The sequence below is a fragment of the Oreochromis niloticus genome, linkage group LG3, assembly GCF_001858045.2.
Source record: "Oreochromis niloticus isolate F11D_XX linkage group LG3, O_niloticus_UMD_NMBU, whole genome shotgun sequence".
Classification (NCBI taxonomy): Eukaryota; Metazoa; Chordata; class Actinopteri; order Cichliformes; family Cichlidae; genus Oreochromis; species Oreochromis niloticus.
Window position 1 is genome coordinate 24,682,683 of NC_031967.2, and position 26,184 is coordinate 24,708,866.

The following is a 26,184-nucleotide window of genomic DNA, read 5'->3' on the forward strand; positions in this document are numbered from 1 at the left end:
CCAGCTGTCTCCTTGTGCAGGTCCCCAGTGGGAGATATTCATAACTCTGCATTTACTTGGACAGGTGAAATTCAAACAGGGTCATCAGCAGCAACCCAGTGTTAGGCCGGAGGATAACCCCTGTGTCACCTGCATCATTGCCTTTGGACCAACAGAGCATGCAGCTCACAAAGGATCATGTCAACTGCAGTCTTGTGGGGGTCCAGCTGGTGGACCGCACACCAGGAGGCAAACAGCCACCAAAGAAAGCAGTAGGCAGTCCTGGTGGATCGTGCACAAAACTCCTGCAGCATTCTCACTTTTAGATCAGGCCAGGCATGGAGCCTCTCCCTCTCAAGGTACAGGCTGTCACCCTGAGTCCTACTGGGAATGGAACAGTGACCCCCTCACCTGGGACAGGAGGTCCATCAGAACAGGGAGCTCCCGGGGTGTCCTGGCCATGACTGGCAGGATTACTGAAAACTAGCATGTAGGGCCAAAGAGGGACCACCAGGATCAACCTCAACTCCTCAGTCTGTACCCAGTGAAGGAATAACTGGAGGAGGAAGTATGGAGAGAGCCTGTGGCCAGGTGTGCAACAGGTTGTCTCCAGGGAGAAGAACAGATGGCAATGTGTGAATTCTCTGGGGGGAAAAAAGGTCTACTTCTGCCCCTCTGAAGCGACTCCAGATCTGGTGGACCACATCTGGATGGAGTCTCCACTCATGTTGGATTGGGCTCTCCCTCGACATATTGTAATGTCCACTTTCATGTTCAGTGGCCCTGGCACATAAACTGCTTTCAGTGAGTAGAACGGGGTGAGCCCACTGCCACAGTCTGGTAGCTATCGTGCAGAGGAGGGGAGACCTTCGGCCCCCTTACCTGTTGATGTAAGCTACTGTGACCATTCTTTCTATCTTGATGATAACATGGTACCATAACAGTCGCGACAGAAACTGCTTGAGTGCCAGGATGACAGCTTGCAGCTCCATCATATTTATGTAGGAGACGCCCAATGACTGATATAACAGCTATTGACCGTAGAGCCCTCAGCCTCAAGAGCTGACCCACGAGTGAAGCCCAAATGGGTCTAGGCACACCCCGAAGGTCTGCTGTCAATTCGGGGTGAGGGACATGGAGGCTCTGATAGACTCCAGGGTCATGCCCAGAAATTATGTGATGTGGGAAGGCTGCACGTGACATGAGCAGAGCTACATGGCTGCAAAACTGTCCTTTAGTGCAGCAGAAGGATACGGCCCGATGCAGTGGGAGAAACTCTCACTCACTGGGTTAACAGCCAGTCAGCCACAGAGAGGACCCACTAGCCATGTGAACCCACAAGACTGTGGGCAAGATGCCAGAGGTGTTCTGACTTTCATGCATGTTTCTCACACAGCATGCTGGTGTTCTTGGCTTCTTGGTCTTATGGGGTGCAGATGCTCTCAGCACACTGCCGGGTGTTATCTACACTAGTGTATTTAGCTTTTCTTGAATGTTTGATTCTGGGTCTCATCATGATGCACTTTTCTGGTGTTTCTGGGGTTTTGATATTATGAAGATTAAGGGCACAACTTCACAAATCTGAATACAAACACACACACAAAGAAAAGAAAGGGGGTGATAATGTTTCAGATTAATATTAATTGACAGATGCCTCAGTGTGTAGACAAGAGTACATATGACATGTGAGTCTAGTGGTTCAGGTCACCCTTTAATTCTTTTCTGACCCCCCTTTGTTTCTCTGAGCAGACTGTGATGACTGCATGTGTGTAAAAGACTGTTGTTAGTTTATTTTTATCTGCTGAAAATCTGATACCACAACATTTCTGTCTGGGCCTCCAAGAAAAGAGGAAATGCAGCCTGTGGTTTCAGCCTGAAGTCTAACGTTTGTCTTCTTTAAAGTCAACACAGCACAGTGGAAATGTGCAGGTATGACAATGTGTGAAAACAGGTTAAAAGCAGCTTTATTGTGGTGATGACACATGCTGGACTAAAGAATAAATAAAGCATGTGGGCATCAAGAGAAACAGTGAAAAGCTTGTTTCTCACGCTCATGTCTTTAAGAGTCTCTGCATGGACGTGCTGTAAATGTTCATTTATCTCTGAAATAAATAAAATCATCCATCACTCTCTCTGTCCACAAAATCATATACAGACATGTTTTTCTTCTTACTGCAACTTCCAAACAGGCCAGTTCCTCACAGTATAACACAAAACTCCAAAGTATAATCACTGCTTTGTAACCAGCAGAGGATCCAGTAAATCATCTATACCTACTGATACTAATGTGTCTGTTTGGCTGGTGTTACAGAAATGGTTCCTACACCTGTGATGATGACGTCAGTGTTTGACTCCAAACTGTCTGCTGGACTCTGCAGTATCACAGAGTCCACAAGTTTTTGGGACTTTGTTGACTTTATATCTTGAAGCATTACAACCTCATGACATATTGATATGTACTGAAACCTTTGCACTTATATAAATGCATGAGCTGCAAACGAGCTAAACACAGGAAGTTACATCTTAATGTATTTTACCTTTCCCACAGAAAAGTGGAGGGATGGAGAAACACACCTGCTGTTAAACAATCTAAAACACTTGGATATCAACATGTTTGTGAGTGTAGATGATACTGCAACAAACCTTAATCATAACCTTTGTAAGAAAATGTTTAACAGAATGAAGGATGGAGGCTGTGTTTGTATACTGGTGGATTCAAACCCACAACATTCTTGTTTTGAAACAGCTGTACTAACCACTGTACCTCTGTGCCACCCGTTTATCATGTTATTTAATTGTAGGTTCTACTCAGTGGAAAAATACTTATGAGGCCCTAAAACAAGACCCAGGTGGTTACACAAAGAGTCTGATCGGGAAATCTTAGTTGAGAGGGCGTTCCATGAAAAAACATCCGACATCTGGGAACTCAGAATTTTTAATTGATGACTTATTCAGAAATTATCACCAGAGAGTTTGGTGAGATCAATGTGAGACCTTTCCTCACCTTATCATGTGACCTGTTGAGGTCACCTGAGGAAAGATGCTAGTGGAGGTTGATGTGCCTGGTCAGAGATCTCAAAACTGCATTATAGCTGACTGATAGCTGACGCCATGAGCCACCACCTCTGGTCAATGATGGTCACTCACTGTGGACATAGATGGCCTCCTTCACTCCTCTTTCAAACCATCAGTCTTCTCAGTCGCAAATGTGAACATGTTCACCTTCAAATGAGTGATATTTGATATGATATTGGAGGCAGATGAAACCAAAATAAATAGTTTGAGCTCATTGTCTGTGCATAATCCTGGAGAGTGAGTGAGTGTGGTGGCCAGAAACTGAGAACAACACATTTTGGGAAGACAGCATTCATGTATCACACAATAAATGTCTGTGGATGTTCAGAAACATTGGCTGATAAGATGACTCAAGATAAAATATTCCAACATTATGATGATCCACAGCACACTGCACAAATCACATAAAAGTCTCTGAGAATAAAACATAATTATGAGCTGGTAAAATATGTCACCTGACCTGAAACAACAGAAGGTAAGAAGAAAACACAAGAAGCAAGCCTGCATGTTTGCAGTGGACAGGAAATGTGAACACGTCACACAACTGCTGTGGTCAAAGCTACAGGAGCTGTTTGAGGTTTGTATAAAAGGAAAGGAAGCACAGAGAGGCCACAGTCAGAAGAAACACTCTGGTCTTATCTGTATTAAATGCAGCTTCACTTTTTATTATTGATGTAAAGTCAAAGTGTTTGAGATCAGCTGAGGATCAGAGTGCAGCAGGGCTGGATGTGAGGATGGGGCACTCTTTGCTCTGCATGACGGGCTTATTGTGTAAGTACATTTGTGACATTGTTTGAATGGCACTGATTAATGAAAGTGTTTCTCATGTGTGAGAATTAGAGTGTATCACTGGTTTGAAGTGTTTATCTGAGAGTTTGAACAAAGCATATTTGTGATGTTTATGATAGTTACAGACAAATGTTGGCTGGTTCCTTGGTTCAGTTTAGTCTGGAGTATCGTGTTGGATACATCGCTGCTTGTTGCACTTGACTCAATGTTATTGTGTACAAGTTCATATATTAATAATGTTTTATGCACAGAAACATTTTGATGAGCAGTAACTGTGTCATGTGAAAATTAATCTTTAAAAAACACTTTTGTTCATTTTGAGTTTGATTTTCTGTTTGATCCTGATGATGTTTAATCTTTACTTTAGTGCTCGGTACTCTCTTCTACATTAATGCTGAAGGTGAGAAATGTTTCTTTGTCTTTTCTTCACATTTATATAATATGTATTTTTTGCTCTGATATTTCATATTTCATGCACCATTTTAAATCACATTCTGTTTCTCTGTTTGTGCATCGTTTTATTTAAGATATAAAATCAGTTTATTAACAGTGAAGTCAGTTAAATCCTGCAGGTCTGTGCAGTCACTCTGTTGTTTTGCTCAGAATATTAATTAACTGCTTTAATTTGTTTCATGAAAACACATCTTATTATTTTCAAGTCCAAATGTCACCAGGATGCAGTAAATTTTTTGACTCTTAACAGCAGCAATAAAAATCAGGACAGCTTCAAAATGACTTTATGCTTCCATCAATCTCTAACTTGATGTGTTTATGTGAACAGTTCCCAATAAGCCCACCGTGATCCTCGAACCATCCTGGCCTCAGATATACAGCAGTGAGACAGTCACTGTCAGATGTGAAGGAAGTCAGTCGCTGTTTGTTTGGAGAGAACACAAGTTAATCAGACCGTCAACATCTGAATACAGAATCAGCAGAGCTACTGAGTCTGACAGTGGAGGATACAGCTGCTGCACCATGAGTCTTTCAGTGTGCAGTGACATCATCACACTGACTGTATCATGTAAGTTGGACACATTTCATTCAGTCATATTGTTCTTTGTCTTAGTTTAGTAACAAAATCAGAAAAAATCATAACAAATATTAAACACAGATGTAATAATTTCTGTTTCCTCAGTACCTTCACATGTGTAGTTTCCACCCCTGCAGCTCAGAATTATGACACAATTATTGTGTTTTAAAAAAATTTATTTGAAGTTGTTGAACAAACATGATCAATAAATACAGAATGAGCAGAGCTGCTGTCTGATGATGGAAAATAGAGATGCTGAAAAAAGAAAAGGCTGATCATCAACAGAGAAGAGTTCTGTTATCACATCACAGCCCTGGTTGGAGTCGGGGAGAGCATACAGTATGAAAAACATCTGTGTAAATTATGGTGACTGATAAATGCTGCTGACTGTCCACTGGTTATGCATCTTTATGCATATATATTTATGTGATCATGATCCTTAAAACAAACATTTAAATAAAAAACAGATTAACAAAGCAGTCTCACCTGATTCTTGATTCACTCTGATAGAGTTTTCATCATGTTATATACATCCAGTGTTAGCTCCTGGCTCTCTAGCTGGCTAACAGTTAGCTGAGATACCTGTGCTGTCCTCATGTGCTGCTGCCAGTTGTTGATTCTCATCAAATTTGTTTTGAAGAAACTTTTTTTTCTTGTGCTGTTGGTGCCTGTTTGTAACAAGTGTGATGATCACACTGAGATCAGGGACCGACCTACCTGAGAAACCTAAGATCTATTATTGAACTACATCCATCTTCTTAACCCATCATCCAGGGATGTGACCTATTAAGCACTTACTGAACTAAAAGAAATACATAAATTATAAATTAATGAAAATAAATTGGATATTTTTAAATTACTATTGAGATTTTATGTTAAAATCTTTATTTGTTATATGACAAAGTTTTTTCTGAAGCAACTGACAGTCTGATGTTTGTCTTTCCTGTAACTTCAACAGCAAGTAAACCCAGAGCCACACTGACAGCACACAGTTCAGTCATACCAGCAGGGGGCAGTGTGACACTGAGCTGCTCTGTGGAGGGCTCTGCTGGCTGGAAGTTTGACTGGTTCAGACGTGATTCAGAGTTTTCTGGAGCTCAGAAAATAGGAGCTGGAACATCAGAGCACACTATCAGTATTTCAGAAGGAGGCATCTATTACTGCAGAGGAGGGAGAGGAGATCCAGTTTTCTCCACAGAGGACAGTGCTCCAGTTACAATTCAGAAACAAGGTGAAGGTGAAATTTGGTTGTGAAATAAGACGAAAAAATTATGATTAAACTGAAGTAACAATTTATAAATATCAATTTTCAGTTTAATATTTGTGTTTGTTTGTTGAACAGTTTTGGCTGCTGTGAAACTGCAGCACAGCTGGTCTCAGATATTCACTGGTGAGACAATCACTCTCAGATGTGAGATTCAGGGAGGTGAAGGAAAGGTGTGGAAATATGAATGGACAGCACCCAACACAAACAGCCCTCCAACATCCAGTGAATACAGGATCAGCAGAGTTTCAGTGTCCCACAGTGGAGACTACAGATGTCGGGGTAACAGTGACTATCTCTTAACAGGATGGAGTGATGTCTTCACACTGACAGTTTCATGTGAGTTGGACCATGATTCATGCTGACATTTCATGTTTTGATGTTTACATCTGTCTTAACAGGAAAACTCCAACAATGATCCAGCTGTCTGCAGGCAGCTCAGGACAACAGTTTTTTTCACTGTGCAAACAGAAAGTAGAGACACCATGGAGGCTCTTAAAATATCAGCAATGTAAAGAGGAATGTACAGAGATGAGAGTTTGATAAGAGAATGATAAATCAGTGAAATCTTTAGTTTGTTAGACAATCTAATGTGTCACATGCAGGAAAACTAATTATTTTTTTGTGCAGGAAAACTTATTATTTTTCACAAATTACTGTGTGAATGTTTAAAGTGTGATTAGTTCTGTAAGAAATGTATTCATGATGATGATTTAATTTTTTAATGGTTTTGTTTCTTCAACAGCAAGTAAACCCAGAGCCACACTGACAGCGCAAAGTTCAATCATACCAGCAGGGGGCAGTGTGACACTGAGCTGCTCTGTGGAGGGCTCTGCTGGCTGGAAGTTTGACTGGTTCAGACGTGATTCAGTCTCTTCTAAAGCTCAGCTCATGAGAGGAAATGAAGCAAACAGAGTTATTAGTGTCTCACAAGGAGGTCTGTACCACTGCAGAGGAGGGAGAGGAGATCCAGTTTACTACACAGAGGACAGCAGTGACGTCACAGTTGTGGAGACTTGTGAGTTTTAAACTTTCTGTCCACACATTAAATAAATGTAAACACTGATTTTTGAATCCAGCTTCATTTACAGTCAGAATGTCACCAGGATGCAGTAAATCTTTCTCCTCTGAACAACAGCAAAAAGAAAATCAGGCTTCAAAATGACTTTATGTTTCTATTTGTCTCTAACTGGATATTTTTCTGTGAACAGTTCCCAGTAAGCCCACTGTGACCCTGCAGCCATCCTGGACTCAGATATACAGCGGTGAGACAGTCACTGTCAGATGTGAGATTCAGGGAGGTGAAGGAGCTCAGTGGACGTATGAATGGAGAGCAGCCAAGTTAAACACACCTCCAACATCCAATGAACACAGAATCATCAGAGCTACTGAGTCTGACAGTGGAGGATACAGCTGCCGGGGCAGAAGGGACTATTTCTTCTCAGAGTGGAGTGATATCATCACACTGACTGTGTCATGTAAGATCTTTCATCCAGATTATTTCAAGTTACTTATTTTATTAATCTAACCTTTAATTGGGAAAATTAGTCATCTGCCTATTAAATAAAATCACAAATCAGATGTTAATTTATTTATTTTTTATTCTAGTAAACTTTCAAACATGATAACAGACAGTTTGTGTTTATATTACAAAACTGATCATTTAACCATTTGTGGACAGGCTGCAGTCTTCAGTGTCCATGAACAGCATCAACATGCTGGTTCAGACGTTTCTTCTCAGGGTAGAAATTCTTTCTTTTCTTCTTGTATAAAAATATTTTTAATGTTAGTTTTAATTCAAAATTGATGGTTAAAAACATGTAACACATATGAACATCATAGAAAAAGCAAGTGAATGTTTCAGTTCAACATGCGCTCCAGTCAGACATTAAACTTCAGTAACACTGTGCAGTTATGAAACTTTAATCTGAGTCAAACTGATTTAATCAGCATTAAATAAATCAATGAAATAAACATCACCCCACAGATATAACCTCAGTGAATTATGTCCAGTGTTCACTCAGTGTGGGTGTTAAACTGTGTGACTGGAGTCGTGCTTTGTGGCATCGAGAGCTCAGAACAGTCCGTCAGCTAACAGTTAGCAAAGCTAACATCGAAGCGCTTATGCAAATAGACTCAAACAAACTGACCATGGATTAAAAAAGTACACTTGGTGACAGACAAACAGGGTATTTTAAAACTTTACTTATACTCGATAGCACTATAATTGCTGCTTGTGAATTGAAATGCATTCTGGGATACCTGGCTGCCCCACGTCCACAGTACCACCAGTTCATCGCAGTCAATTTTCTAGTATTGATCTGTGCTGACTTACTCTACATAGTAACCAATCAGATGTTAGACAAGCTGCAGTGGCAGCGTTAAACAAGACCCTCCACAGGTTGTTCACATTTTGGCAAGTTTGGTCTCATGAGGAACACAGACTCCATCTTTAGCTGAATTAAACTCAAAGGACTCCTGTGTGGTTTTATTTTATTGGAGACTTCATTGGAGTCTGTCAGCCTCTCTGATTGTTGAGTTTTTCTCTGTAAATAAGGTGTTTACATTATTCAAAATTAAATTTAAGATCATAGAAAACTACCTGAACTTGATGTTGGAACCATGTCAGCGATGGTCACGGTGCTCGAACAATAACAGACACCATTCAGTGTAGTGTGACTTTAGACTATTATTAAAGGGAAATGTAGAGAGGACACAAACAAACTGACCATGGATTAAACATGGATAAAGTACTTTGTATTTGTAACATTTGTCTTTGAATAGATGAAGAATAAATCAGAGGGAATCTGTAGTGTAGTTGTGCATGAAGACAGTCTAATGTGTCACATGCAGGTAAATATTTTCTGTTTGGTGCTAGAAGCTAAATGACTGAGTGAATGTGTGAAGTTTGATCATTACTATTAAGCACTTACTGAAAAAAACCCAACAAATTGCATGTTTCTAAAATGATTCTTGAATTTTTTTTTTTACTTTCTCTTTAAAATCTTTATTTATCATAACAAAATTTTTCCTGAAGCAACTGACAGTCTGATGTTTCTCTTTCCTGTAACATCAACAGCAAGTAAACCCAGAGCCACACTGACAGCACAAAGTTCAGTCATACCAGCAGGGGGCAGTGTGACACTGAGCTGCTCTGTGGAGGGCTCTGCTGGCTGGAAGTTTGACTGGTTCAGACGTGATTCAGTCTCTTCTAAAGCTCAGCTCACGAGAGGAAATGAAGCAAACAGAGTTATTAGTGTCTCACAAGGAGGTCTGTACCACTGCAGAGGAGGGAGAGGAGATCCAGTTTACTACACAGAGGACAGCAGTGACGTCACAGTTACAGAAACTCGTGAGTTTAATTATTTTATTTCTACCAGACTAAGAGGTCATTATGTAATGTGTGCTAACAACTTTATCTAATAGCTGTGAGTTTATTAACCCTTAAATAAGTTTTCTGCTCATTAAGATTACTTGGAGAGGTGGGAAAATACAAACATTTATTCAACTTTGTTTTTGATTTAAGTCCAAAATGGTGCGATTAAGGACTCACCCTTACAGAGAATGTCTCCAAAAAACATCAACAAAACGATTCACACCTTTAAAAAATGTGTTTTAGCTACAAAAGTTCAAATTCCAAAGAAAAATGAGACCTTGCAGTGAAAAGTTTCAGATTTTTGTTTTAATAACAAACAATAAAACAATTGTTTCTTTGTTACAGTGTTGATGTAAATACCAGCCGTACCTGCAGGTGTAAACATGAGACTGTGCTGTAACTATGTAAACACTGTATATGAGAGTTGTGTTGGATCTGATTGTTCAGCGTTCAGCATGGTGATGGCTGAGGGATAAAAGCTGTTCCTTAGTTTGTTAGTTCTTGTCTTTATGGCTCTGAAATGTCTGCCTGAAGGTAGACGTTCAAACAGTGCATGACCTGGGTGAGATGGATCCTGAAGGATTTTCTTCATGTTCCTGAGACTGCGGGAGCTGTGCAGTTCTTCAAGTGAGGGCAAAGGATGGCCGACTATCCTCTGGGTGACCTGTATAACCCTGTGGAGCTCTTTCCTCTGTGCTACTGTGCAGCTGTGCTATACAGTTCTTCATGTAGCACAGTATGCTATCAAAAACCAGCTACAGGTCAGGGTGTTTGAAAATGTCTCAGTGCATCCTGATGAAGCAGTCCTGCCTCTGGCCTGGTTTTGACTCTTTGTGCTGTTTGTAGCTATTTTGCAAAGTGGGATGTGGCCGTGATCAAAAACAGTTATCTGTGGTCAGACTTCCTGAGGTGTGGTTTAACCCTGTAGCCTGTTGGAGGTTGATTTTTCTTTTTTTCACTCACGTTACTCTCATGTTTTAAACATTAGAATTTTTATGTTTCTATTTGTCTCTAACTGAATATTTTCTGTGAACAGTTCCCAGTAAGCCCACTGTGACCCTGCAGCCATCCTGGACTCAGATATACAGCGGTGAGACAGTCACTGTCAGATGTGAGATTCAGGGAGGTGAAGGAGCTCAGTGGACGTATGAATGGAGAGCAGCCAAGTTAAACACACCTCCAACATCCAATGAATACAGAATCATCAGAGCTACTGAGTCTGACAGTGGAGGATACAGCTGCCGGGGCAGAAGAGACTATTTCTTCTCAGAGTGGAGTGATATCATCACACTGACTGTATCATGTACGATCTTTCATCCAGAGTATCTAAATAAGGAAAAAGCACTTCTTCTTTCTTACAGCTTTATAACTGTCTTTCATGTTGGTCAGTAAAATGTTTAGTTTTTATTCCAACAACAAAAACCTGAACAGCAGCTTTTTATTCACAGTGAAGAGAACAAAACATATGAGAGTAACTTCTCTGCTGTGCAGCTCTAATACATGAAAGATGAAATGCAGAACAAATGCTGAATCTGTCTCAGCTGCTCCACCACATCCACTAAGAAACATTAAATCCACTGATTGTTCCTCATGTGTGTTTTTAACTTAGAAATGCAGCAAATTAAATATGAAAGATTAGTGTTGTGTTTGTGTGATAGTTGTACAGTTTGTTGTAGCTTCACCATTAAAGTTATGTGATATTTATTATTTCCATATTTCCACCAAGTTATTTCAACTGGTTTGATTCAGTCATTGACTTTTGTTCTTTTTCTAAACTGAACTGCAGATAAACCAAAGGCCAAACTGAGAGCTGATAACACAGCTGTTCCAGTAGGGGGCAGTGTGACCCTGACCTGCTCTGTGAACCCATCATCATCATCTGGATGGAAATACTACTGGTACAGAGATGAGAAATCCTCTGAAGCCCTGACCACACAAGATGCAGTTTTCCACTCAAATGGACAAATCAGTGTCTCACAGGAAGGACTCTACAGGTGCAGAGGAGGAAGAGGAAACCCAGTTTACTACACAGAGGACAGCCAGTCAGTCAGGATTGGGAAAACTGGTCAGTTTAACATGAAGTCAGATAAATTCCTGATTAAGGAGGAAGATGAAGAACAAAAGGCATTAACATTTTTGACATTCATGTGTTTTTATTGTACTTTCTTGAACAGTAACAGCCTCAAACAGGCCTGTTGTGACTCTGTATCCAAACTGGTCTGAGATATACAGAGGAGAGACGATCACTGTCAGATGTGAGATCCATGGAGGAGACACTGAGTGGGATTATGAGTGGGAAACAAACAGCAGGATAAAAGCTCCAAATCAAAATGAATACAGGATTAGATCTGCTTCATCATCCAACAGTGGAAACTATCGCTGTAAGGGCAGAATGAAAAGTTCACAGCATAAAACAACAGAGTGGAGTGATTCAGTCACACTGACAGTTTCTGACAGTAAGTAGAGTCATAGTTCATTTAAGCTGGAAATAGAAACAGTTTGTAAAAATGTGTTTTTATTAGTACATGTTGAGATATTTGACATGTTTAGATAGTCTCACTCTTAAAGTTCATCATAAATATTTGTGAGTCAACATTTTAGTGACATTGAATTCAGAGTTAAGAGACGAAACATTGAGAGAAAATCTTTGTTGAACAGATAAACCCCGTCCTGTCCTCACTGTGTCTCCATCATGGCTGAGTCCTGGAGCCTCAGTAACTCTGAACTGTGAGGTTGAACATCCGTCTGCAGGATGGAGCTTCTACTGGTATAAAGCTGTTCCTGATCTATCAGAGAAATCCTCCAGTTATGAGCTGCTACCTGATGGCAGTGGGACTGCACAGGACTCCTACATCATTCATGGACAGACACACACAGCAGGATATGTGTGCAGAGCTGGAAGAGGAGACCCAGAGTATCACACTGATCACAGTCAACCAAAGTTTGTCTGGTCTGCAGGTCAGTTTGAGGAATTTTAATCTTCATGTTGATGATTTGAAAGTCTGTAAATCTGGCTGCATAACTAGCAGGACTCCTGTGAACCACACAAAAGTCAAACGTATATTTTCACTGTGATATTTTGAATGCTAACATCTGTGAGCTTTGTCTCTTCACTGCATGTTGTTTCCAGATGTTCATTCAGCAGCGTCTCTCACAGTGAGTCCTGACAGAGTGCAACACTTCACCTCTGACTCTGTCTCACTGACCTGTGAGGGAAACTTCACTGAGTGGAGAGTGAGGAAGTTCTCTGAGGACGGCCGACTGTACTCTGACTGTAGGAGAATGACTGGATCCACATGTAACATCAACACATCAAAGTCAGATACTGCAGTGTACTGGTGTGAGTCTGGATCAGGAGAGTTCAGCAGTGCAGTCAACATCACTGTACAGAGTATGTTATTATACATTTACTTCTTGGATTTGAATGATTTAGACGTCACATGAACATTTGTCCCAGTTTTGCTGTATGTGAAGTCATTATGTGGTAAAAATAAAACACATACAGCAATTTTTAACTACACAAGATCAGATCTTCATGATGAAAAAACATTTGTACAATCTGTTCTTATTATTGTTTGTCAGCTTTTTCTAAAAGTGTGCACCAGCTGATGTGACTGAAACAGTTGTGTGTGATTGTGTCACAGATGATGGTAATGGTCCTATCCTGGTGAGTCCTGTTCATCCTGTGACTGAGGGAGCTTCTGTTAGTCTGAGCTGCAGTTTGAGAACACAAAAAATACTTTCCAATGTGTTTTTCTATCACAATGACAAACTTATTCAAAATGATCCCCGAGGGGAGCTGAAGATCTCTGCAGTGTCAGAGTCTGATGAAGGTTTCTACAAGTGTCAGTACTCAGGAAGAGAGTCAGCACAGAGCTGGATGTCAGTTAAAGGTGAGCAGGATCAAAACATTTGATGGATTTTTCTAAACCAGTTTGGTGACTGAGAAGAAACATTAGATTGTCTCTATTTTGAAAGAACATTATGTAACAATTTTATGACATTTTCACTATTATTATAGTTTATTCATAAGATGTGTATCATTGTTGTCACAGTAACTGTGTCAGGAGCTGACAGCTCTTCATCTCCTGTGTGGTTGATTGTTGGACTGGTTTGTGGAGTCTCTCTCATTATTATTCTCCTGCTCTTGTTGTATCGCTGCAGAAGAACCAACAGTGAGAACTTTTCCTTTACTTATTACAAACTCTTTATCATTCAAAAACATAAATGGATCATTTGACGCATTTAAAAGCCAAATGTATTATTTGACTTTTTAATGAAGGTGCTGTTAATGAGCAGATGCTCAATCAAGATCATCAGCAGCAAGTGTACTCCTCTCTTCTTCATGGTTAGTTTTTCATCTATTTATAATGTTCTGATGCTATTTGAAACAAGACTGTACTTGTTACATTTCCTGCAGCTTTTAATATAAATGTTATTTTCAATAATAGTTATGTTTAACCTCCTAAGACCATAACTCTTCCACAGCATGCAATTTTAATTTCTCTTTGATATTTGGTCACATTGGGGCCTGATGAATGTAAAAACAAAGAATTACCAGATTTTTTTTTTTACCTTATTTTTGTTTTTAAGAAAAATAAGAGCCACATATGAGGATTTTCATTTAAAATTTTGATAGAACAGTAGCAGTATAATGTCCCCGTAAGTGGGTATCAGGCCCTTGTAAAGCAAAATTCAGTATTTTGGTCTAAATAACCCAAAATGTGATGTCCACATATGTGGACGCCAGGTCCTAGGAGGTTAAATTAGTATTACAGACATGAGGTGACTGATTTTCTCTGACCTGTAGGAAATCGTTGTGGCTATGAGGTAATCAGAAGATCTGAAAACACTGGAAGTGGTAAAGTATAGACATTAATACAGAGCTTATGGAAGGTGGATGATTATATAACAAATGTGTTTAACTGTAATGAGCTGGTCTAGTTTGAGGCAACAGGGAGGAAAAACTGCAGTTTCTTCCTGTATCCAAAGCTCGACTAACAGATGGGCTCTCCTTTCCAGCACACTTTATTGTTATTATGATTTGCCCCCCTTGTCCCCAGACTCTCCTTGCCATATGGAGGATGTGTTAGTGGGAATAAGGAGGTCCTTGAGGTATTCCTTCCACTGCCCGACAATATCCTCAGTCAAAGTTCGCAGCACTCCACCCTCACTACCCACTGAGGGTTCACAGTGTGTAGTGATGGTTCCCCTTCTGTTTCATCTGACTGTTTGCCAGAATCTCTTCGAGACAATCTGAAAGTCTTTTTCCATGGCTTCTCCAAACTCCTCCCAAACCCAAGTATTTGCTTTATCTGCTGCCCGAGCCGCATTACATTTTGCCCAGTGGTTCTTATCAGCTGCTTTGGCAGTCCCACAGGCTAACCAAGCCCACTAGGACTCCTTCTTCAGGTGAACATATGGCCGCAGATCTATTATCTATTATTGTCTCTAATGATACAATAATAAAATCGATCATCTACCAACAGCCTCTGGTGTCCTTGTGCCACATGTATTTATGGACACACTCATGTTTAAACATGGGGTTTGTTATATACAAACTGTGGTTTGGATAGAAGTCCAGTAACAAAACACAGTGGAGGTTCAGATCTGGCAGGATATTCCTCTCGATCATGCTGTCCAGGTCTCACTGTCATTGCCTACATGAGTGTAGAAGTCTCCCAGTAGCACAACAGTCCTCAAGTGGAGCACCCACTAGAAGCTCTCAGCCCCACCCTCACCCAACAACAGCCCCTGGGATGCCTAGGACACACAAACTGGTCCACTATGATAAGGTAGCGATTCACAGAAGGGAGCATTAACATCAATAAGATTATAATTTCAGGTCCAGCAGAAGATGTTTACGCCAATGTCGCATCTGTGATTCAGCTCAAGGTCATTAACAAGACAAGTGAGTGCACAAAATGTGAGATTTAAAATGCAAAATAATAATAATGACAATAAATGCATTTGTGAACAAAACAGGAAGTTTGTTTTGAAATGCTTTCATTTGATCACCTCAGCAGGGCAACGTGGTGACCCAGAGGAGAGCTCTGACTACAATAATGTCAATCTGTCAGGGTGTTTGGTGTTTGACTCAGCATTCTGAGGTTATTTTGGTTTTGTGAGTCTCTCTGTGATCGTGTGAACATGGTCTAAGTTTAACTTTATACAGTTCAGCCTTGAGTTTAGTGCTTTCTGTGTTTCTGAGTTTTCTTGTATTTCCAGTTTATGCTTTATTGTCTGTGAGGTTCCTCTTGTGTCTTTGTCTCATCCCTGTGTCTATTGTGTGAGTCTCTCATGTGACCCATATTTACGCTCCCTTGGCCTCTGTGTATCTTAGTAGTGTTTTGTCTTCCTTACCTTTTGCCCCGTTTTTCTCCTTGTGTTTCAGCTTTTGTGTCCCTGCTTGTTTCTGCTGTTTCTGCATGAAGCTCGTGCGTTCATGTACTTCCTGTTTTATTTTTACAGTCTTTGGTCTCATGTGCAGTGTGTTTGGTTTTGCTTCCCTGTCTCATTACATTTAATTCATCAGAGCTGTTTTCTGATGTGTTTCCACTTTCCTGATCACCCTCTTGTGCAGTGTTGGGAAGGTTACTTTTCAAATGTATTCCACTGCAGGTTACAGAATAAATGCCCCAAAATGTATTTTGTAACGTATTCAGAATACGTTACTCAATGAGAGTAAAGTATTCTGAATACTTTGGATTAATTAATATACTGTCATGCTTTTTACAACTACATGAATGTACTATTTGTTTGTGATGTATTACTATTACTTAATGTTACTTGCCATACCAATACCAACTAGATTTTTACATTTTAATATAAAATGAGTAACAGTAGGTGGACATTAGGTAAGGCTGCACTTTTTGCAGTGATCTCATATAGAAAACTATTCCACGCGTATATAAAACAGGTCTGCGGCTCCGAGCCGTAGTAAAGGGACCTCTGGCTAATGCGTCGGGTTCGTGTTGGGCTCGTAGCCGAAAACTAGCTTTACTTTGTTGTCTGGGTCAACTTTGCCAGCGAGAGACAGAGAGAGGCGTTGAAAGGCTGCTCCAACAGAACTTATTGTTTCAGAGGAAAACACGAACACAGTGTACAGTCCAGTCTTAATAGCTTACTTACAGCTGGGCTCATCAGGCACTCTTTTTGGCTGCAGTGGTTATTATTATATTTACATGCTTCCATCTGCTGTTTCTGGTCAGTGACAACTCGTACTTTTCGACTCTCCTTTTTCTCCCTCCTCGCGCTCACAGACACATAATGGGTATGGTAGTCCGTTCTCCCTGCAGCACGGACTACACTGCCCATGAGGCTACACTCTTTAGGGCTATGCCTGTAACACTCTGCCTATTGCCTTCATATTAAACAATTTTCTGAATAGTAATGTTTAAAAACATTTCTTCACGTCATTATGTGGGTCACAAGTAGTCGTGACATGGGCCTGAGATTGAGACACACACATTAGAGCCTCTTAATGGGTGTTTTGTTTGGGTTTCACCGGCGTGGAATTACCAAAAATAAAGAGGGCATAGCCTAACATATGAAACATTAAAAGACCGCCGTGTGATCCATTTATTTCAACAAAGTAACTGTTAAATACCACCTTTTAAAACGGTAACAGTTACAGAATACAGTTACTCATATTTTGTATATTAAATATGTAACGGCGGTACATGTATTCTGTTACTCCCACTGCTCTTGTGCGTATATTGTGTCCGTTGTCAGTGCATCTGCTTATTTATGCTAATCCCTATCTATCCCTATCTCCATATTCTCTCAATCCTTTCAAGGTTTTTCAAGGTATTCCCAATGTTCCAGGTTTTCTTATTCTGATGTTTACATTTTAGCTTTCTTAGTTTGGCTTTTTTTCTCAGTCAGTTCTTTGTCTATTTTTTGTTTAACCTGATTTGGTTCAAGTTTGTTATGAGTGACATTAAATTGTTCTTTTTTTTTTCTTAAAATGTTAATTTTTGCCTCTTGTTGTCTGTTTGGGTCTTTAGAAAAAGCCACAGAGGCTGCAGCCGCAGATTGTGTCAAAATCCAAATTCAGCCACAGCTCTGAAATGTTAACAGCAGCTCTTTAGCTGTTTTTTTTTTTTTTTAAATTTTACTCTTCCTTCTATTAAATGTCCCAAAAGTGAAAGTGAAAAGGAGAATATTTTGAATTCAAAGAAATTATCCTGATAGCCTCAGGTTATATTTCCTTCTGAAAGAATCACTCAGTGATTTTCTCTTGTTTCTCTCCCCTTAGATAATAATTTTTATGTACTTTAATGTACTGTAGATCTGTTTTTATGTTTTTAACTATTTCTTTGACTTTTGATATATTGCACATTTGTTTCTGTGAAGCACTTTGTAACTTTGTTAATAATCATGTGACATAAAGGAAGTGTGTTGTTGTTGTGTGTCAGACTGAGCGTACATGTTACAGCTGTTCAGTGTTGTGCATGAATCCACTGAAATAGAACATTCATTGAAAGACACTCATTATCATTTAAAACAGCTTACAACCCTCCAAAATGAACTAAAGTGATCAACATAATGGGAAGTAACAACTGCTCTGACGTTATGCTCAGCAGCCTTTTTACTGTGTAGCAGAGTTTTGCCAGTTTTCTCGGGGAGGTCCGTATGGAGGACCACAAGAGCCACACACATCGAAATAAAGAATTCTGTGCTTAAATAATGAATTGTAGAATAAATTCTGCATTTGTAAATCCATTTTCGAATTCCAATTTAATAAAGTGATTTTCAAAATGCTTTTTAAAATAGCGATGCCACTCCTCATTTCAAAATCCATTTCCCTTTCCTGTTCGGTCACGGATTTGCTCAGGGATTAACATTTGGATTACCAGCTGGATTAACAACTTCATTTTAAACATCCTGCTGCAATGCAAATTAGCCAAACTGTGGATTGTAAGGATGTCTCTGATTGGTTGGACAGACACAGGCTGTCTGCCTGGATTTTTGTAGCTCATAGCTTTGCTAAGAAGCGTGTGTGCTTGTACAAAGGCCATTCAGCCTCGGGATTTACACTCTGCTCAACACCGATATGTGAAGAATGAAGGGACCCTGCAGCTAAACGGTGAGCTGAACCTCTGCACTCTAAGAAATACAACTTTGGATTTAATTGACAAAGTTAAGGCAATCTTTTCCACAAAACTTGGTCAATTAAACACAAATCAATATGGTTGTTATCTGCAATTTCAATGGTGATGTATATCAGAAGTGAAATTGTTCTATAAAAGCAACAGCTTTCTTTTATTGTCACAATTTAACACCATTAATTAGAATTTAAACACTTTGTTCATTTTATTAACCGCATTGCTTTAAGTTAAATTGACAATATTAATTTGAATTTAATGGCACCATTTAGATTGTGTTTTGGACCTAATTAATTTGATTAATTATGATTTAATGAATAGTTTCATCTATATGCTAAATGTTTAAGTATCAACAAAACAAGTCTAGAAAAGTTCCTGAGTTGTCATCTATACATTGTAATTAGGTGTTTGGACCTTTCAGAGGTCTTCAGCAAAAGGTCCAACACTTAACTACAGAGTACAGGTGACAACTCAAGAACCTTTTTTCACTTGCTCACACGTTAACATTTATAACATTCAAGATCCTTGACCTACAATAGAAAACTCTTTTACACCGAAGCTTACATAAAGTGTAAATGCAAAAAAAGGGTGCTGCATCATCAACTTTATTTACGGTAAGCCTTAACAAGGCAAAGCTTCTACAGGGAACAACAGCGCATAAGGCAATATTAAATGCTTAAAGTGCATGACCAAAATTTAAACGTTGGAAACAACTTTCGAATTTCAACAAAGTGACATTGTAGTGTGCCGTAAGATGTCGAATTCAATACAACAACTTGTGATTCTAGTCAGATCTGCAGATTTACCACAGCAACTTAAAAATCACTGTATAATGCAATTACTGAAAATACTTAAGTGACACAAAAAGGTAAATCTGGGCGATTTAGTCCCCAGTTCCAAAAATCAGATTCAGAATTATAAGTTTCCTATTTCTAATAAAAAAAAATGCATATAGCAAATCTCAAAATATTCTTAATTAAATGCTGAGACCAAAAATCCAGCACTTAACTTGAGTACAGGTGACAACCTTAGAACCTTTTCACATTTGTTTGCACATGCACTTTAACATTTATAACACTCAAGATCCTTGACCTACAATGGAAACCTGGTACACCAGAACTAATATGCAGTGTAAAGACAAAAAAAAAAAAAAATGTGTTGCTTTAACAACTTGAACAAAAGCCTTTAATGAGGCAAAGCTTAAACAGGGAAACAACACTGCATAATGCAACATTAAATGAAGTGTGTAAAACAAAATGTAAACATCTGAAACAACTTTCCAGTTTCAACTAAGTGACAGTGTAGTGAGGAGTAGGATGTCAAACCTGACAGAATGATTTCAGGATCTACAGTTGTAGGTCTGCAATGGCTACAGTCTGCAGAATGACCACAGCAACTCAAACTGCATAAAATGTTAACGTGAAACAAAAAAATATATCAATCTGGGTAATTTTGTCCCCAGTTCAAAAAACTCAGTTTCAGAATTATGTTTTACTTTTCCACAATCAAAAGAAAAATGGCATTCAGTAAATCTCTTAAATATTAAAAGCTATGACAAAATATTTACAAACAAGGGTCAACATTTATATATTTATAAACTTTTAAACAGTAAAACTTTTACTCAGCAAGAAAACAGAGCACTTATTTTGGGGGACATTTCGATCTGGAAGAGTCATTGCGTCTCCTTTTGGCAGAGTTTGTTCTTCAGCACTTGTGAGCACCTTCTGGAAGAACTCAAATGTGTAGCGAAGTGGCTTTGGGTAACTCAGATTGAGGCGGTAAATTAGCCCAAACAAAAGTGCACACCTGCATGCCACATCGTGAAGATCCTGCAAGACGGTGCATCTCTCGATAATGATGCCAACATCTTCAAGGGAGTCATCAGGCTGTGCTCCTTCGTGGATTATTTTATAAACACCCAAAATCCATCCTCTCGAGCTCTTCAGCTTCCATCACATTGAAATCCTGAAAAGGACAGAAATATTTTAAATCCGTTGTATTTTGGTCATCCCATCATCTGTCTATTCACTCCATTTTAGTTAAATGGTCCACACTACCCTAATTACACAGATCCCTGAATGAGACTGAGGAGAACAGTCCAAAGAAAAGTGTGGATTTAAGACTATCACCAAATAAAGACCAAGAAGAAGAGAAATGAAACATGGACAGAGGGCAGAAGGAGCATGCAGCGGTGCACACCGTTAAGCCCGGTTCACACGGCAGGAGTCGAATGACAAAAACAAAACTAAAAAACGGACACTTGTGGGTGACCCTACCATGTGTGGTGTACGGCCACACAATGCTAACGAAACACCCTATGAGCACATTTTTCTCGCGAACATTCCCAGGGCAAACAGCAAATCTCTTGAGATAAAATGTGACTTTGGAGTAAATAACCAAGTTGGCCAAGGAGAGGGCATTTCCAATAGTTGTGTGAGTTGTAACAGAAAGGATGACAAAAACAATAAAATGGCTGTAAGATGAAGAGTTGGAATCCAGGAGCAGCTGGATGCTACCTGCTACACAACAGGTGGTGAGTATTTTCCCCTCTAAACTGACTGAAGAGTTGATTTACACCTCACTCACATGGATCTGTGCCAAAGTACTAATATTAATAATATTATTATTAATAATATTATTAATATTCTGGTGACCAGGGTTATTTTCTTTAGTTTACCATAAAACAATGTAAGTGAATGGAAACAAAATCCTAGTAGTTCCCAAGCACTTTATTGTTGTAAGCTAATTTAAAGAAAACTGATTGCTGCCAGATCAGGAGAATGCCTGGGCTTGTTTAGAAAATACATTTTTCAACTTCCAAAACTCTGGGAATTATGACAGTCAAAATTTTACTGAGGGGTGGAATATCCCTTTAAAAATAAACTTACCATGTACTCTTTGATGATTCATTCAGGTATATAATCACAGCTTTAAGGATGCATTCACACTTCACTTCGATTCGGGAACTCTAAACAAAACAACACATGCAGGGGAATTACTGTTTTGATGTTTGTAGAGACCCCCACAGAACTTAAAAAGTCCATTTTTATTGTTGTTTAACCAATTCAGAATTGTTCCTAATTAATTTTAAACACGCTTTTCCCCCATAAAGATGAATTTATAATCCTCATTTCACAACTTGCAGGGAGAAACAATGTCACAGTAATGTGACGTAGCCTGCTAGTTGAAAATCTAGATGTATGGTTTTTAACTGGATGCACAGCAGACACCTACTTTCACAAATGTCTGCTTTTCCAAAATATACTAAAGGGCAAAGCAGATTTTATTCCAATATTTAAAATGACAGTGTGTAGTTTTCTGCCATTAGGGGGCAACACGTTGCAAGCAAGCAGTATTTTGTGTTTGAGAATGAGAAGCTTACCAACTCATTCCCATAAAGATTATAAGTTATGAGTCCAATTACACTGATTCCGATACATTGGGCCACGGAAAATGCAGCTTTAGCGTGGTGTACCACCAAGAAGGTAGAAAAGCGTTGTTGCATAGGAGTGTTGTTCAAAGGAATCAAAAACATTTCAATAGATATTTCCAGAAATTAATGACAAAAACTATACACTGTCACTTTAATATGAGGTATGCGCGCTACCACTACATTTGCAGTATTTATACCAAGTTTGAGTGAAAAAGATAATCTATTGTGTCACTGAATTGTGGCAAAATGTTAAATGTCCTCTGCCTTTGTCTTTTCTCAGTGTAGATAATTATTCCTTTGGAAAATTAATGAGCAACAAAAAAAGAAAAAGGCTACAATGCCAGCAGCGGCACTTATGGCCTCTAGGGCAGGGGTGGGCAATCTCAGGCCCCGAGGGCCGGTGTCCCTGCAGGTTTTAGACCTCACCTTGGGTTAACACACCTGAATCACATGATTAGTTCGTTACCAGGCCTCTGGAGAACTTCAGGAAATGTTGAGGAGCTAATTTAGCCATTTAAATCAGCTGTGTTGGTTCGAGGACACATCTAAAACCTGTAGGGACACCGGCCCTCGTGGACTGAGATTGCCCACCCCTGCTCTAGGGGCATGAGTTACTTAGTTCTGCTTTATGTCAGGACCAAGTCCAGAATATAAGCCAAAACCAAGATGAGAAGTATGACCCAGGACAGAACAAGCATAAAATAACCCAAGAAAGTTATAAAGACAGGTTCATAACCAGACCTGAGATCAACCTGCAACTAATCTATTAGTTACAGAACATTTTAACAAGATAGAATACCTGTGAAATCGCAGACAACGCTGCTGTGATCCGCTGCGCTGTTTCCCCTCCTTTTTTTCATAGAATCTTCATCAACTGGCCAGAGTACTGGTCAAGACTGCTCATGAATGTGGACAGCAGTGGAACTGTGGTGATTCGGGTGAACTCCACATTGATCTACAGTGTTCGAAAAAAAATATTTTAAATAGTTCAGTTAAAAACAGGACTAAATCCAGACCAAACCTGATCTAATCCCAGACAAAAACTTCTGGTGCTGTCCAGGTTTAATTTAAAGAAAAAAAGAAGGGAAAAAACATTGATTAATCAGATGGGAATGTGCAAAATCAATTACAATTAAAAAAAAAAAGATTTTTAAATTGACAGAAAAGTTATTCCAACATGCCACCCAAAACATTTATAGATGGACCGGCAGAATCAGGTGGCTGCAAAAGAGTGACTGATGTTTACGAGCTAAAGAGCCGGCTATGTTTCTGAAGCTTTTCATGTTCCGAACAGCCTGTTTGAAGAAACTATGCTTGGCCTCAAATCTCATCGTCCATAACGAGACAAGAGGACCAAAACATTTGATCATTTCTGCATAGTGCTCAATAAAGTGGTGTTTAGGCATCAGTTTTTGGTTAGGAAATAGTTGTTGGTAACACTTGGTGCTCTGAGACCTTACATTCCAAATATGCAACAGATTGAAGACTGTGAACAGGAGCTGCTACAAGCTCAACAATATCTTTTAAGTCTAAAATAACCAGCCAGGCTGGTTCATCAGCAGGGACATTTGGTCCAATGATAAAAGGAAGCAAGCGAATAAGACACCAGTTTTCGTGTGCGTTACCCCGAAGAGAACGTCACTTCTTCTTACTTACAGCTTTTGATAACACAGTGGGGCGATTAGTTTTATCTCCTTCCTTGTAAGGAAAAGAACGAATACGATTGTTCAGTTGTTCGAGAGAAAAATACTTTTTTGACATGAGAAGGTCAATACACTGGGCCAACTCGACAAGAACAATTCCTTCAATGAAATCGTGGACAATGTCGGGAGGGTAACCAGTAACAACATTAAAATACGAGAGGTTATCCGTTAACACACACGATTTTCTTACACCTAAACAGTTCACACCTTGTTCTTGAGCAGTCTCGATATGAAGCCGATGATTTTCCTTTGTTCTTCGTTCAAATGATCCTGTCTTTACTGCACACGTATTTATATCAGAAAGCTGGACTGTACAGAAACAACAAAAATAACTATCTGAAAAATTCTCCACAAATCCTCCAAGCCCATGGGCCCCAAGGTTATCAGCAACAGCACACTGAACTGTACCCCCTAACCAAGGAGGGGCACGAATAAACCTTGCTTCTCAAGTCTGACTAAATCATGCAGCAGAGGCTCAAATACTTCTTCATAACCAAAAGAGTTAATTAATTCACTTTTACACAACAGTGCTAAGTAGATTGAAGAAAGGCTAATGCTAGCATGCATTAAAATGCTGACAGTAAACTCGTCAGTCCAGATGTTACCACATTACTTTGTGATACTTAGAGTTAAAACAACTGAGACAGGATGATTAAAATAATGTTATTTATAATTAATATTTAATACTTACACAGTGTTAAGCTTTCAGAAGCTTTATTTGTGCTAACATGGTTGTTGCCTCTGCAGACCACAGTACTGTTCTCAGTGAAGATGGTGATGTTGACCTGACTGAATGATTTCCAGGATGTTCTGCAGCCGTCTTCATCACAAACAGACCAAAGCCAATAATCCTGGATGGAGCAGTTTACTGTGATGCTGCAGAGTCCAGCAGACTGGTTGGAGCTAAGCTTTAACATTGTAATGACAGGTGTGGGAACCATTTCTGTAACATCGAGCCAAACAGATAAATTAATGACATAATACAAAAAGGAGAACAGACAATGACCTGGGTGATTCAAAAATTGTAGGATATATGATGTTTTGGTTAAAGACAATGACAGATTCTGTTTTTCTTTCATGAAAAAGGAAACCACTTTGATATATTTTGTTTTACCACATTAGGCTGACAGTAATGCTTCATTCATCACAATGACAGACAGATTTCCTAATGAAATCTCTGATACATATCTTTAAGAAATAAATAAAAATAATAAATAGTTTAAGACAGAATTTTCCGGAGGAACCCACCCGAGGGATTAATAAAGTTTTATCTAATCTAATCTAAGTTTGAGATTAGTTATTCAAATAAAAAGGTATTATATTCACCTTACCTGTGACAATCCAAAAATTCAGAGGCAGAATCACTTTTAACCCACACAAATGTTTTGAACGTAAGAAAAATGGAATTCCTCAACTGGAAATCTGCTGTGCCTGGTTTCTCTGGGGTAGCCAGCTATTAATGCAGCAAATATGGCAGGTGTCACAAAGAACGAGAAACCCTTCAAAGCTCAGGAAGTGATACACCATCTGCTGGTTGACAAAAAAAGTAAATGCAGTAAATGCAGCTAAACTACACTGTATTATTGATGATGATCCGGTCGTTTCCATTCATTTATAATGTTATGATTCAAATACAAAAGGTAAAGAGGATATTAGGGTAGACCTTTGTGTGTGTGATTGGATGTTAGCATGCTGTGTGTAGCACAGAAACATTAAGACTGTTCATTTGATTAGAGCAGTAAATAGTTTCCACACTGAGGGAGCATTTAGGATGAAGAGTGGAAAGGCAGACCCAGATGACATTTCTGTTGAGGTACTGAGATAGAAAAAACAAAGGACAGGGAATAACTATGGGAAACTATGGGTTGTTGAAGCGAAGTTGAGAAGAGAGGTGACAATCACTACAGCTGTACGGTTTGCAGACGATGGCACTTACAAAAAGACAGGAAGCTGAGCAGAATATTTTCATTGGAAGTGAGCAGAATGGACAGGATTAGAAATGAGTACATCAGAGGGACGACTCAGGTTGAGCTGTTTGAAGACAAAGTCAGAGAGACAAGGCTGAGATGGTTTGGACATGTGCAGAGGAGGGATAGTTGATATACTAAACAAAGGATGTTGAAGATGGAGCTGTTAGGCAGGAGGAAAAGAGAAACACAACAGAGAAGATTCATGGATGTAGTGAAGAAGGACATACAGAGGGTTGGTGTGACAGAAGAGGATGATAGGGATGAAGATGGATGGAGTCAGATGATCCTGTATTCACCTGATGTTTGAAAGTTGTTTGTGTTGGGTGGTGCCTGTTTGTATTTCAAACCCTTTGCCTTCACCTCCTTGTATCTCATATCTTAGAGATGATTGTCTCACCAGTGAATATCTGAGGCCAGGTAGTAAGAAGATTCCCTACGATTCTGTTGGAAACAAT

General features: G+C 39.3%; 1 protein-coding gene and 2 long non-coding RNA genes across 5 annotated transcripts in view; 2 read left to right on the forward strand and 1 right to left on the reverse strand.

The window, feature by feature from the left end:
- Positions 1-26,184, forward strand: part of LOC109194482 (B-cell receptor CD22) — a 477,380-nt gene that overhangs the window by 37,444 nt on the left and 413,752 nt on the right. The window contains exons 4-5 of the mRNA XM_025905643.1: positions 5,832-6,104; positions 6,216-6,246. Coding sequence (XP_025761428.1) covers positions 5,832-6,104; positions 6,216-6,246 — 304 coding nt within the window. The remainder of the gene's footprint in view (positions 1-5,831; positions 6,105-6,215; positions 6,247-26,184) is intronic.
- LOC106097369 (uncharacterized) lies at positions 13,379-18,153 on the forward strand. 3 transcript variants are annotated; one of them, XR_003219115.1, is made up of 7 exons: positions 13,379-13,406; positions 13,569-13,688; positions 13,796-13,861; positions 14,324-14,374; positions 15,359-15,424; positions 15,540-15,584; positions 17,561-18,153. It is a non-coding gene; the product is annotated as an uncharacterized LOC106097369 (long non-coding RNA). The 3 variants fall into 3 exon arrangements; XR_001223633.3 differs by lacking the exon at positions 17,561-18,153 and having other exon boundaries at positions 15,537-16,424; XR_003219114.1 differs by lacking the exon at positions 17,561-18,153 and having other exon boundaries at positions 15,540-16,424.
- LOC109204492 (uncharacterized) lies at positions 19,332-24,879 on the reverse strand. Its single transcript, XR_002063986.2, has 4 exons — positions 24,451-24,879; positions 22,856-23,011; positions 21,512-21,591; positions 19,332-20,588 (listed from the first exon to the last, which is right to left on the reverse strand). It is a non-coding gene; the product is annotated as an uncharacterized LOC109204492 (long non-coding RNA).